Consider the following 15,158-nt stretch of genomic DNA (forward strand, 5'->3'; position numbering starts at 1 on the left):
GTCAGGCACAGATCACCTCTGAGCAGACGGTATGCGACTGAATAGAGCTGGAGTTTCTTCAGTCGGGCATCGTATGACATATGTTTGAGCCCCTTTATCCTTTTGGTGAGGAACTTTTGGGGTCTTTCCAACTGCTGCAGGTGTCGGGTAAGGTACATTCCGAATGGGGCATTGTACTCAATCATTGGTCTGATAAGTGAAGAGTACAGGGGTACAATGACCTCTCCTGATCTGGATGTGAATCCCTTCATGATCAGGTGGGCAATGTAGAAGGTCTTCCTAACCACTTTGGCAATGTGAGTGTCAAAGAGAGGTTACTGTCAACTTGGATCCCCAGGTCCCTGATAACTTCTTCCGTGTTTAATGGATTACCACCTATGTGGTAATTAGGGTTACCTTGTTTTTCCCAAAGGGTATGACTATACATTTTTGGCATTTAGCTTAAGGCCATGGCTCTGGCACCAGTTATCCATTTCTATGAGACCTTTCTGGAGGATGTCTGTGTCTGATGGAGTGTCAATTATGGTGCCCAGTTTGCAGTCATCTGCAAATTTTGTCAGCCACAATCCCCTATGTTTGCCTGCACTTCAGAAAAATAAATGCCGAACAAGAGGGGCCCAGGACTGAGCCCTGTGGGACACCGCTCGTGACCGGCTTAGAGTCTGACATGGCACCAGCAACTCTAACCCTGTGTGTTCTGTCCTTGAGCCAGTTTGCAACCCATCTTGTGACATATGGGTTTACATCTAAGCTGGTGAGCTTTTCTATGATGCCCGAGTGGGGTATTGTGTCGAACGCTTTTGCTAGGTCAAGGTAGGCTGTGTGAACTGCCTTACCCTCCTCAATGGCCTTAGTGACTGTTTCGAAAAAGTCGACCAAGTTCAAGAGGCAGGATCTGCCCTTGACAAAGCCAAATTGGGTAGGATCCAGTGTCTGTAGGTCCCCAATGTCTTTATTTATGAGTTCCATTATGATCCTCTCCATAGCTTTGCAGACAAGGCTCGTCAAGCTTATGGGGCGGTAATTTCCAGTTGCCGTAGAAGCACCGCCTTTGTGGAGTGGGACCACAGTTGCCGTACGCCATTCTTTGGGTACGTATCCTGTAGTAAGGCTAAGATTAAACAGCAGCCTTATGTGTGGGTTTAGTTCCTCATTGAGTTCGTGTAGCACACAGCCGGGGACACCGTCCAGTCCCATTGATGCTGTGTTTTTTGCTTTAGAGAGAGCAGCTCTCACCTGGGCATCTGAGATGTTTGGGAGGCTAGACTCTGGTGGGATAGATATTTCTCCTTTTGGGGGGGAGGGAGGGGAGAAATTTGCACTGAACCTGTCTGCCATTATGTTGGCAATGTCTGTGGGATCAGTGATTTTTTTTTTATCATTTTGGACTAATTCTGAGCATATCTGAGAGTTTCCACCCAGGTTTCTAACATAGCTAAAGAAGATACGTGCACTTTCACTTTTACAGTGCCTAACCACACTCTCTGCCCATCCTGTGCATTTGTCCCTGGAGAGGTTATGGCATGATGGCTTGAAGAATCCTAGACTGTATTTAAATATACTTGGTTTTAGGCAGATATGCTTGCACTCATGTGCACACACATGCACACACTCATTGTTTTTATGATGCTACCTACTCTTTCAGTTTTACTGTGCCAAAGTATAGCTGTGTGCCTGCTGTGAGCACTCATTCTTGTAGAAAATTCTGACTTGAAGAACCACAGGTAATACAGAAGAACACTGGATGTATAATAGTGTTTTGTACCACCTGTTTCAAAAACTAGGCAAGTGCAAGATCTGTAGGAGTTTCTCCCAGAAAATGCAATGGCTGAGTTGGCTCATTCTGTCAGTGTATATCAATGTTATTAACAATTACCATGGTTTAATTGTGTTTTTTAGGCATCTTGGTGTGTCCTTCCTTCCCGGGTTCTCTTGGTGTTAACAGCTCAGAAAGGAATCCAGGTAGGTTAACTTAACACTTTTTTTTGCTCTGACCTTCTTAGGTAGTCAGATGTGCATATCAGGAAGCTGGTAAATGTGTAATGAAAAAATAGTGTGGTATGTAGAAACAAGCATAATGTCACCAAGCAGTGATGAATTCGGTATGACTTGACTTTATGCTGATAAGTCATGAGAGTTGGCGCAGCAGTGTCGCGCTAGAGACAGGACTGCATAATGAAACTTTGTAGCTGTGATAATGATAGTATCCGCACTGCTGAACCATCTACTCTTTTTGTGATCGTGTGACCCAAGGGAAAGCATCAGCCTGGTGGGATTCCTGACAGCATGCACATTCACACATGCATTAAAGTGCCTCTTAGTTGCAACATGAGCACTATGGCAACCCATACAAGGGCATCACAGCAAAGTGCCAAGTCATTTTGTCATCAGGTGAAATGGGGAAAAGCAAGCAGAAGAATACACAGAAGGACAACAGGAAGGGAAGACAGAGTGAGTAGGATGAATGTTATATCTTTTTTATGAACAGTTGCCCTTTTTGTTTTTTAAGAAGAAAGGTAGGGAGGTAAGGTAGCAGGAGTTAGTTTACACATAGCACAAGGTGGTAAGGTAGGTGTAAGGAGGGAAGCAGGGACAGACAAGCAAATATAGAACAGAAAGATGGACAGGGAAGGTAGTAAAACATAAGGGGAGGCAACAGTGACAAGATGTGGACTAAGAGAGTGGAAAATGGGTGATGGAGAGGATTTGGCAGTAAATGGGGGCAAGGAATGACACATTCTGCAGTTCTTTGTTCTGTGTCAGTATGTAATGTCTTATACACAGCATAACCAGTCATTGAACTATACTGCTTAGCTTGGGTGTATTATTGTATACATCCATATTAATTCTAGTTTCATTTTTTATTGTCTTTGTTATTGTCCATAGTTGTGGATCAAACACTGCCTCTTTGCCAGTGCCATGATGTATTGTGCCCTCTTCTGTCTCACATAGGATACTGCTGTAGCTGGTTCTTCCAGCTAAATCTCATCCAACTCCTTCTTTGCTGTTGTGACATCATACCTCTCAATTGTACCGAATTCCTTAATATTTAACAGTTTTCAGGGCAAAATAATGGGGTGCCATGAATTCCCAAGCGACCCCTTGATTTCCCGATTTTTTTTCAATTTTTGTTGTTGTTGTTATTTACAATTAGAAGTTGTCACTGACACCATCATGCATTGCCACAACATAATTAACGTGCAGGGGCATGCATGATGATGTCAACTCCGTGAGGCAGTCTGCCCTCCTGTTTGGAAATTTGGATTTGGAATGGAGGGAAAAGTATTAGCAGCAGCAGCACAGCACATCAGTGAGCGGAGCTTGCAGAGCTGTTCAGTGTTTCACTATTTACAATTTAATTTTACTTAAGGTTCTGCTGCCAAGTACGTGCTTCAAGTTCTGCACTCTGCAGTGTAGAGTATGTCCTGTCCGCCCAGTGCCCACTCATGTTCTGCTGTATCTGTTACAATTTTCTTTTGGAATCAAGTCAATGAGGCACTAAAAAGAAAGGGGAAGTTTCACAGAACCAAGGACAGTCCAAATAGCATGACTACTTGCATGTCTAGGTACCCCAAACACCCTGGCAATCCATCACTTAGCGCAGGTAATAGGATCATGGGAAGTTACTAGGCTAACAGCCCCAGGGCCCTTACAAGCCTAGCCAAGTTCAACCCGTGTTCCCAAGAGTGTCTGGTTCAAACAGACTCTAAAATCAGCAACTATTGCCCCTGTCCAAGAGGGACACAGTTGGAACCCCTGGGGCGAATTTCTGGTTACCCATCCAGTTGTCCAAATTACTCACGAATAGGGCCAATGAGTGGCTTTCTTTTACATGAATAGGAAGCTTGTTTCAAAGGTGGGGCAATCATTGTGAGACAAATTTGTCTCTCTACCAAGTTCTGTTGTTGTCACATACCAGGTTAAGATCCTTTGTGCAAGTGACCTGTGTGCCATTTGACTTGCGAATGTGCAGCATTTCCATTAAAGCTTGGTCAGAGATTGCTCTATATGCAAGGCATAGGTTGCCTCTGAGCACTCTGTACAACACAGAGTAAAGTGACAATGATTTCAGTCTGTCCGCATAAGACAAATCTTGAAGACCCTATATTTTGGAACCTTTGTGGTCTATCCAATTGCTGCAAGTGTTTGGAAAGGAACATACCAAAGGACCATTGTACTCTATTATTAGCCTGATGAGGGAAGAGTACAGGGGGTTATAACCGCTTTTTTTCCTGGAGGTAATGCCATTACTTATGAACAATATAAAATGCCGTTCTTGCCACTGTGGAGACACGGTGATCGAAGTTAAGGTTGCTGTCTGCATGTGTGCCCAGATGTCCTTCAAGGATGCATCTGCAGTCATAACATATGGGTTGTCCTGCCTCAGGCAGCCCTTCGGTCGGCCGGATTCCAAAGTCTGGGTCTGGCCTCGGCTGATGTCGCATTTTCCCCGACGTCAGAGCGGCTGGGGTATAAAAGCATCAGCCGACGCCATTTTCCCCAGTCTTTCTTGCCGCACGGTGCCTGAAGCAGAAGCGGTTCGCAAGTGCCGGTCGGTCAGATCCAGTGATTTCAGCTACCGAAGACTTCGAAAAAAGCTAAGTACCCCGTTGGGGACTCTTTCCTGCCTCAGCCGATGTCAGACAAAGTAAATAATTGTTTAACTTGTGGGAAACAAATACCTCATAAGGATTTCCATTCTTACTGCCTTCCTTGCTTAGGCCCAGACCACGACGTATCGGCCTGGTTAGCCTGTGCCTCCTTCAACCGACAAATGCTTAGACGTCGGTCGGAGTTTGCAGAGGAATTTTTTGGAGCCGATTTTGCTTATAAAATGCCGTCGGAGACTCCGACTTCGCATATGGTCAAAAAACGCAAGGAAAAGGACCGACACTCACGGCCCGCGGTTTCGGCTGAAACCATGGTTAGGCCTACCGTGAGTGTCCCGGTTTCAGCCGAAACAGAGTCCTCGGCATTGCCTTCTTCCGAAACCATACTTCCGACCACCGAGGCCCGAGAGGCCCCGGCTGAGTCGGCTTCAGAGCTACCTACCGAAGCTAGTGCTCAGGAATTGTCCGACACCATACCTTTGGACATTTCTACCCCTGCACGTGGGGCAGGTAGGCCCCCTGCTTCCATGTCCATCAAGGCCTTCTCTAGGGCTAAAGCTGCCAAACTTTCAAAAGCTTTGCCTGCCAAATCTACCTCCCAGAGGCCTTCCTCTAGTTCACAGATCCTCAGCCTTGCTGAGGACCTTATTTCCTTAATTAGGGGTTTACAACCTCACCCAGACAGGGCCTCTCAACCTCCTCCAGAAAAAAGGCCCAGGACTGACCCCTGTGATCCACACTCCTCTGATGATTCCACGGATGGGTCTGAGTTGTCAGACCACCAGGAAGGGGCTTACTCGCCTTTTGAGGACTCAGATGCAGAGGAATCTATTCCTTCGGCCTCCCTCCTGAAGAGTTTTCCTTTGGTGAGACTCTACACTCCATGAGAGAGCATTTTCAATGGCAAGGTCAGGATTTCTCTGATTCTAGAAAAAGATTAAGGACCTTTTTGCATTTGCCTCAGCATAGGCCCTTAGCTATACCTCCTGTTCTGAATGTAATTGATGATGTGTACAATGATGTCAGTACAGCCCTTGATACTCTCCCTCCGGCCCCTGCCAAACCTGACAGATACTACAGGGTCCCGGATTCTCATTTCCATTTGTATAAAGCCCACTCTGCAGACCCAGCAACTATTTCTCGGGGCCCTAAAGGGGTTGCGGCCGTTACTACCAAAAATCCTCTACCCTCTGACAGAGAGTCCAGAGCTTTAGAGAGATGGGGAAAGAAGGTGTATACTTCTGCAACTCTTTCGGTCAGGGCATTAAACTGTCAATTTCATATGATACAGTACCAGGAGTATTTGTTAGATGAACTTAATAAGAAACTTGCTTCTCCTGAACCCCTAGACCGTAAATCCCTTCAGGATTTGGTACACAACTCACAGCAGGTTAGTAATCATTTCTTAAAATGTGGCTATGATGCACTGGAGGCTTCATTTAGATCAGCTATGACTGGGGCAGTTATTCGTAGGCAAGCCTGGCTGAAGGAGCAAGCTTTGCCAGACCATGTCAAAGCTAAACTCCTTGATGCTCCAATGGAGAAACAAAATTTATTTGGCTCCTCTGCTCAGGAGATCTTAAAGAAGGTTGAAGAAAAGGCAAAATCTGTACAAAACAGTTAAAGAGTTCCTGCAAGTTCAACCACCGAGATTCAGCAGAAACTGGCCTACTAAAAATTGGTCCTTTCCAGACTCGGACCGAGCCCAGAGAGGCAGGAACAGGCGCCCTAGAGGCAGAGGTCAATCCAAGGGCTCCTACAGAGGCCATCAGTGGCAGCCTGCCAACCAGAGGAGTAGTGCAACAGCAACAACAACAACTACTACACCAGGGCAGGGTCAATGACAACTCTGATTCCACCTACCAGGGAGCAACTGGAAGCACCCTTGGGCGGAAAACTGGTTTTATTCTCAAAAAATTGGCATTATATCACAAAGGATACATGGACACTGCAAATAATAGACAAAGGATACAGGTTCCATTTCCACACTTTGCCAAAAAGAGGCGGAATGCCAAACCTTCCACCAAATCAGAGGGCAGAGGCTTTAAAACAAATCAGCAATTTAATTCAGATGAAAGCTATAGAAAAGGTACCATCCTCAGAACAAGGCCAAGGATTTTACTCCAGACTATTCCTTGTACCAAGAAAGGAAAATCAATGGAGGCCTATTCTCGACCTGTCCGCACTGAACACTTACCTCATTGTGCCAAAATTCAAAATGCTGACCCTACAGCAACTTCTTCCCATGTTGGGCAAGGGGTCTTGGCTGGTGACTCTAGATCTCAAGGAGGCATACCTGCATGTCCCTATTCGACCAAACTGCAGAAGACACCTCAGATTTCTTGCAGGATCAGAGCATTATCAATTCTCAGCATTGCCCTTTGGCTTATCTACTGCGCCCAGAGTATTCACGAAATGCCTGGCATCAGTAATTGCACATTGCAGACTACAGGGAATTCAAATTTACCCATACCTGGACGACTGCCTAATACAAGCGGACAACAAGAAAAAATTGATAAAGTACTTGGCCTATGCCATTCACCTGCTACAGACCTTGGGATACACAGTCAACATCCAAAAGTCAAGACTAGTACCATCCCAAAGGATAACCTTTTTGGGTGCAAATCTGGATACAACCACCCAAATGGCCTTTCTCACAGAAGAAAAACAAAAACAACTTCCAGAGTACTTCATGATTCTGACAAGACAAACTCAGCTTACTGCAAGGAAAATCCTGCAGGCCCTGGGTTACATGGCATCCTGCATAATCCTAATACCACATGCCAGGCTGCATATGAGGAAATTACAATGGTACCTCCGGAGTGTATGGTCTCAGCACAGTCACAGTTTGGAAACCATGATACCAATCATTCCATGCCTTCAAAAGGAATTCCTGTGGTGGGCTCAGGCCTGCCAGTGCAACAAAGGGTTGCCTTTCAACAAACCAAAACCAAGGCAGACCATCACCACGGATGCCTCAGACCGAGGTTGGGGAGCAGCACACATGGGGGACAAATGTATCCAAGGCCTATGGCCTCAGGGACAGCTAAGCATGCACATAAACCAAAAGGAATTGCTGGCATGAGGCATGCAATCGAGGCATTCAAACCCTTCCTCCAACAAGGACACCTACTAATAAGGACAGACAACACCACGGTCATGTGGTACATAAACAAGCAGGGAGGCACACATTCTTACCCTCTATGCCGGATGGCTATGAATCTGTGGGAAATGTGCCTGAATCTCAATATCCAACTATAGGCCCAATTCGTGCCAGGGAAAGAAAATGCACTGGCGGACAGCTTAAGCAGAACTACCATGGATGCACACGAATGGATGCTGCACCCAGACATCTTCCACCTCATAGCAAATACATGGGGAATGCCGGAGATAGATTTGTTCGCCTCCCCACTCAATCATCAACTGAAGACATTCTGCTCAAGGACATACCACCCACAAGCTTGGAGGGTGGACTCTCTCTCTTTCAGCTGGGAAGCCCTAACAGTATATGCTTTCCCACCTCTCCCATTGATGTACAAGGTTCTACTGAAGATCAGATAGGAACAGCCAAAAGTGATACTAATAGCTCCGGACTGGCCCAGACAGCACTGGTATCCATTATTGCGAAGCATGTCTCAGGCAAAATCATGGCCTCTCCCCCTATGGCCTCTTCTTCTGACGCAGAACAATTTCAAGACCCTGCATCCCAACTTGAAAACATTGCAGCTAACTGTCTGGAAAATTCCTTCAATCCCAATCAAACTGCTTTATCTCAGAGGGTGAAGGACATTATCCTGGAGGCTCACAGGCCTTCCACAAGGAAGACATGCTCAGCTAAATGGAAGAGATTTCTCATTTGGAGCACATCAAAGGGCACAGATGTCACAGTGGCAAACATAACACAGATCCTAGAATACTTAGCAGAATTGTTCCACAATGGCCTGTCCTATTCTTCCATTAAGATTCATGCCTCAGCAATTTCAGCAGAATACAATGTGGATCCACCTATCTTCTCACACCCTCTCCTCATACAATTTCTGAGAGGGATCAAAAATATTAAACCTCCAAGAAGACCCCCTTTACCTGCCTGGGATCTCAACTTTGTGCTGGAGAAACTGACACTGCCTCCTTTTGAACCAGCAGCATCAGCGGATCTACAGTTTCTATCTTGGAAAACTGCATTCCTTCTGGCAATCACTTCAGCAAGAAGAGTATCTGAGTTACAAGCATTAATGGCAGTGCAGCCTTTTCTTATTTTCCACCAGGACAGGGTGTCACTAAGAACCAATCCTACTTTTATGCCAAAGGTGGTATCTAGGGTATCTTTGAACCAAGCTATCCACTTGCCTACCTTCTTCCCTAATCCACAGAATAGAGGGGAAAAACTTTTGCACACCCTGGATATACACAGACAACTACGCTACTACTTGGACAGAACAAAAACTAGCAGAAAAACTGACCAACTTTTTGTAGCATATGCAACTGGGGTGCAAGGAAGAGCAATTTCCAAACAGACAATTTCAAAATGGATAGGAAATTGCATTCGATTTTGCTACTCTTTTCATGGAAAGACAGTTCCTGAAAATATCAGGCCTCACTCCACAAGGGCCACGGCCACCACTACAGCCTTCCTATGAGGGGTGGCTACCAAGGACATTTTAGAAGCTGCTACTTGGAGCTCCGTGCATACATTTGCCAAGCATTACAATCTACCCTTATACTCTAGATCCAGAGCAGGGTTTGCTACTGCAGTCCTGCAAGGGATCTTAACTACACCACCCTTTTCTTAGTACCTCCTCCCCCAGATTGGCTATGGTATTCTACCCATATGTTATGACTGCAGATGCATCCTTGAAGGAAATAGTACAGTTTTGTACCTACCATAAATGTAGATGTCCGATAGGTATGCATCTGCAGTCAGGATTACCCTCCCTCCTTCCCCTTTGTGGTATTCCTAGGGTGCTTACCCCTCTTTTAGCTAGCTGGGGGAATCTATTATGGTGTATTTGTTTGTTTCTATATGTATAAAATTTGCAAATGTTTGGAACTTTCAGCTTTTATCCAAATTTAGCCTTCCTAGAGGGCACCTGGCATCTGGGGCAAGAAAAACTGAGGAAAATGGCGTCGGCTGATGCTTTTATACCCCAGCCGCTCTGATGTCGGGGAAAATGCAACATCAGCCGAGGCCAGACCCAGACTTTGGAATCCGGCCGACCGAAGGGCTGCCTGAGGCAGGACAACCCATATGTTATGACTGCAGATGCATACCTATCGGACATCTACATTTATGGTAGGTACAAAACTGTACTATCTTTCACCACTGACTGTGTGCTGAGGGTATTGCTGTTAATGTGGTAGTTTGCAGGAACATCACCCTTGCTGAAAGGGATGATAATGCATTTTTTTGCATTACGTTTAAGACCATAACTTTGGCACCAGTCACTAGTCTGCGTAAGACCTTTTTGCAGAATGTTGACATCACTAGGGGTTTCAGTGATAGCTCCCAGTTTGCAGTCATCGGCAAACTTTGTCAGCCACAGTCCTTCAGCATTAGCCTGTATTTTGGAAAAGTATCTTCTGAACATAACGAGTCCCAGAACCGATCCCTGTGGAACACCACTGGTTACGGGTCTACTGGAGGAGGCAGAGTCCCCTCTTTTGACCATATGAGTTCTATTAGTGAGCCAGTTTGCAACCAACCTGACAATGTATGGGTTGATACCCAGCTGGGTGAGTTTATCAATGATGCCTGAGTAGGGGATTGTGTCAAAAGCCTTTGCTAAGTCTAGGTAGGCTGTATGCACAGATTTGCCCTCATCTAGGGCTTTGGTTACTGTCTTGAAGTCCACCAAGTTTAACAGGCAGTTTTTCCCCTTGACAAAGCCAAACTAGGTGGGGTAGAGCATTTGGAGATTTCCTATATCTTTGTTAATAAGGTCCATGATGATTTGTTCCATGGCCTTGCAGATAAGGCTTGTCAGGCTAATGGGTCTATAGTTCCTGGGGTCCATTGATGTACCCCCTTTGTGCAAAGGAATTATGGTAGCTGTTTTCCATTCTGCTGGGATGAAGCCAGTGCTTAGGCTGTGATTGAAAACATATCCAATGGTGATGCTAATTCCAGTTTTAACCCATGTAGAACACAGCCCGGGATGTTTTCTGGTCCCATAGAGGCTGTGTTTTTGGCCTTGGAGAGGGCGTTTAAGACCTGCGTCTTGGAGATACTAGGTGGGGGGCAGGTGTTAGGGATGCTTTGAGGTATATGTGGTGAGGACAAGGGAGTGAAGTTTTCACTGACCCTGTTAGCCAACAGGTTTGCTATATCCACAGGTTCTGTATATATAGTACCATTAACTATGGGTTCAGCGCAAATATGGGCCTTACTTTTGATGTAACAGATGTAACTAAAGAACCCCTTGTGGTTATCCTGAGTTAAGGGCAAAGCTAATTTTGATTCCTACTTAGTTTTGGAAGAATTCACTAGGAGTCTTATTTGCTTGATTAAGTTGAAGGGGGAGTGTTTCCAGTTTTGAGACTGTTCTTCCTACTCTTAGACAGCATTTTCTTTCTCCTATTGGATAACCTATTAATGGCAGTTGTCCACCAGGCAGGTTTGTTTTTCTTTGAAGATCTTGCTTTGGTTCTATCAGGTACAGCAGAGTCAGTACAATTGTACAGGTGCTCGTATAAAGCATTGATGTATAACTCTGCATAGGTGTCTGTTTCATCAGTGGGGGCTATTTAGCTGTTTATGCTTTGTCAGAGGTTGTAATTGGCCTTGGAGAAGTTTTTTAGTCTAGTTGTTGCTAAGGGGAGTCTTGCGTTATAGTTACTTCTAGCAAGACTGATTTGTGGGTCAGATCTCACCAGGGATGACCACACACTATTGGTGAGCACCAGATCCAGGATGTTTGAGCCCGTCATGGGTGTGTCAACTAGCTGGTCCAGGGCATTGGAGTTAATGAATTCCAGGAACCTTTGGGCAAGTGAGTTACAACACATATAATTTACTCAGTCAATGGATGGGTAATTAAAGTCACCCAAAACCAGGGTGTTTGGTTGTATCGTTATTGACTCAAGTAGATCCAAGCAGGTTGAGTGGATGTCCTGATTCATGGAAGGGGTCCTGTATCTGGCAATGACCTGAAGAGGGGCCTTACCTACAGGCAATTGCAACTGAAGTAATTCAAGGGAATTGTGCTGTTTAATCAATCCAGAGATGTATTTATCGTTCATGAATATTGATACACCACCTGCTTTAGTTCTCGTGCCTTCAGTTTGTGGTCTGAACATGTGGAAGGATATGTAACCTGGTATAGCTGGGGTGCTCCCCACAGCTAGGTCTCATTGACTGCAGAAATGTCACTATCTTCCAAAGTGAGGACTATTTCCAGTGAGTACAGATGTTCTTCGTGTTTCATTGTTGCAGTCATCACATTTGGGGTTATCTGCTTGCAGTAGCCCTGTCAGCCTGATTAACAAAGTCTTGGGTCCTGCGTTGGTTGCTATCTCTTATTCCGTGACGTTAGGTAGTCAGGGGTATAAAACATGCAGCCAACGCCATTACATCAGTCTTTCTTGCCGTGCCCAAAGCATAAGCAGTTCGCAAGTGCCAGTCGGCCGACTCCTAAAATTTTCATTTTCAAGTTTCAGAACCAAAGTCTTCAACTAAAGCTAAGTACCCCATTAGGGAAACTTTTACTTGCTCTAAACCGATGTAAGTAAAAGTAAATAATTGTATTTCTTGTGGAAAGGAAATACCTGAAAGATTTCCATTCATACTGTATTCCTTCCCTAGGCCCTGACCACGACATACCTCACTGTTGGTTTTGTGCCTTATTTAAACAACAAACTATCTGTTATCGGTATATTTTTGCTGCTAAATATTTTGGTACTCTGTTCAATTATCCAGATATGTCTTCGGTAAGCTATCCGACTGTGTACATTTTGAAAAAATGCAAAGAAAGACACAGACAGGCCACCTAGGTCCAAAGCTTGCCAGTTCACTGGTACTCAGTGAGGCGCTTTCACAGCCCCTGATACCCGCTACTTCAGATTCGCAGGCCTCGCCTGAGACCCATTCGGAGTCCGTTCTATCGTGAGATTCTTCAACTGTGGAACCTGCGGATGTCTCTACCTTGGATGGGTCCGGAGCCGCTGTGCAGGCACTGGCTTCTGAGGGTGTATTCAGGCCTACTGACTTGCATATCAAACAGACATCATATTCTTCTTCAAGGCCTAAAACTCGAACCATGCCTAGAAAACCGATGCCCAGACTGCATGGCCAGGCCTCTATGCCTAAAAAAACAAGTGATAAGAATGGCTGAAGACCTTATTAATTTAATCAGGGGAAGCCAACCTTTCCCCGAGACCTAGGACTGATTTTGCTTATGATACTTCTGACCAGGATTCTGAAATTTCTGTTTCCTCTGATGACCAGGATTTACCCTTATCCACCTATGAGGATTCTGATGCTGAGGACTCCATTCCCTCTGCTTACCCCCAGAGGATTTCTCTATTGGTGAAACCTTGCATACTCTTAGGGAGCATTTTCATTGGGAAAGTCAGGATTACTCTGATTCAAAAAAGAGGCTTAGGGATTTCTTACTCCTGCCCCAGCATAGGCCTTTAGCTATCCCTCCTGTTCTAGACATTGTTGATGCCTTTTCGGAATCTAGCTTGGCCCCTGACTCTTTACCTCCTGCTACCAGAAAACCTGATAGATATTACAGGGTTCTTGACTCTCACAAGTTCCTTTTCAAAAATCCTACTGCGGATCCCGAGACCATTTCACAGGGACCCAAGGGCATTAAGGCTACTACTGCCAAAAATCCAACCCCCCCTCTGATAGAGACTCCAGGGCGCTGGATAGATGGGTTAAGAAAGTATATACTTCTGCAACCTTGGCCATTAGGGCCTTAAACTGCTAGTTTTATATGTTTAAGTATCAGCAGCATATTACTGGATTGCTTAAACAGAAAATGATGTTGATTCCTGATTGTGCTGAAAATAAGGATTTACAGGATTTAATGCATTCTGCTGAACAGGTTGGAAAACTTACTTTGCAATGTGGTTTTAATTCACTAGAGGCATCTTGCAGGGCTGCTGTCACTGGGTCTGTACTTAGAAGGCATGCTTGGCTTAAGGAGCAATCCTTGCCAGATCATGTTAAAGCTAAATTACTGGATGCTCCCTTAAATCAGGACCACCTGTTTGGCAACAAGGCAGAAGAAGTTCTTAAAAAGATGGAGGAAAAAGCTAAATCTTTGCAAACTGTTAAAGATTTCCTACAAGTACAACCTCCAAGATGGCATTGGCCATCTAAGAATTGGACCTTTCCTGCCTCTTCCAGGCCTTCTCAGTCCAAACCCAGATCCAGCAGAACACCCATGCTTCAGTCCCAGGGTATGCACCGGACTAAGCAGTGGGGGACTCCCACTTCCAAATCTAGGAGTAGTAAAGCTCTCCCATATGGTAAACTGTCTGAATGACTTAACTTTAAAACTTCCAAGCAATTCTCAACTGACTGCCCCTTTGGGGGGAAAGATTGCTCTGCAGGTAAAAAACTGGGAACTCATTACCCAGGACAAATGGGTTTTAAATATAGTTTCCCAAGGATACAGATTTCACTTCCACACATTACCAACCCCAGATCTACCCCCAAATCAGTGGGCAGAGGCTCAAAAGCAAGTACTCTCCCTCTCTTAAGCGTAAAGGCTATTCAAACTGTACCAGAAGAGGAAAAGGGACAAGGTTTCTACTTAAGACTTTTTCTCGTACCGAGAAAAGACAACTCATGGCGTCCTATCCTGGACCTGTCTACCTTAAACACTTTTTTAGTGATTCCAAAATTCAAGATGTTAACTCTTCACCAGTTGCTTCCTATGCTAGGCAAAGATGCCTGGTTGGCAATACTCGATTTAAAGGAAGCCTACCTGCACATCCCAATCAGAGAATCTTGCAGAAGATACCTACCCTTCAAAGCAGGCTACATGCACTATCCGTTCTCTGCACTGCCCTTTGGCTTATCTACTGCTCCCAGGGTATTCACAAATTGCTTAGCTCCAGTCATTGCATTTTGCAGGTAAAGAAATATTCAAATATACCCATACTTGGAAGATTGTCTAATTCAGGCAGAAAGCCAGGACATACTTTTGAATCATCTGGCATTTGCACAAAAGGTGCTAACTTGTCTGGGGTACACCATAAACGAAAATAAATCACACTTGATACCCTGTCAACAAATTATATTCCTGGAAGCAAGCTTGAATACAACTTCCCAGATGGCTTTCCTCATGCCAGAGAAACATATTCATTTGGCAACCTACTTCAAACTAATGGCCACAAAAACCCTGTTATCTGCAAGGCAAATAATGCAAGCCTTGGGGTTCATTGCCTTCTGCATTCTTCTAATTCCATATGCAAGACTGCATATGAGGAAACTACAATGGTATCTAAAAAGCCTATGGTGTCAACATTCTCAGGATCAGGAAGCAATGATTCCTATCATACCTTGCCTACGGTTAGAGTTCCTTTGGTGGGCAGAGG

General features: G+C 44.9%; 1 protein-coding gene across 1 annotated transcript in view; it reads left to right on the forward strand.

Annotated features, from left to right (window-relative positions):
* Positions 1–15,158, forward strand: part of WDR54 (WD repeat domain 54) — a 1,113,980-nt gene that overhangs the window by 31,805 nt on the left and 1,067,017 nt on the right. The window contains exon 2 of the mRNA XM_044064000.1: positions 1,900–1,962. Coding sequence (XP_043919935.1) covers positions 1,900–1,962 — 63 coding nt within the window. The remainder of the gene's footprint in view (positions 1–1,899; positions 1,963–15,158) is intronic.

This window comes from Protopterus annectens, chromosome 2.part2 (assembly GCF_019279795.1).
Source record: "Protopterus annectens isolate FY-2018-M chromosome 2.part2, PAN1.0, whole genome shotgun sequence".
Classification (NCBI taxonomy): Eukaryota; Metazoa; Chordata; order Ceratodontiformes; family Protopteridae; genus Protopterus; species Protopterus annectens.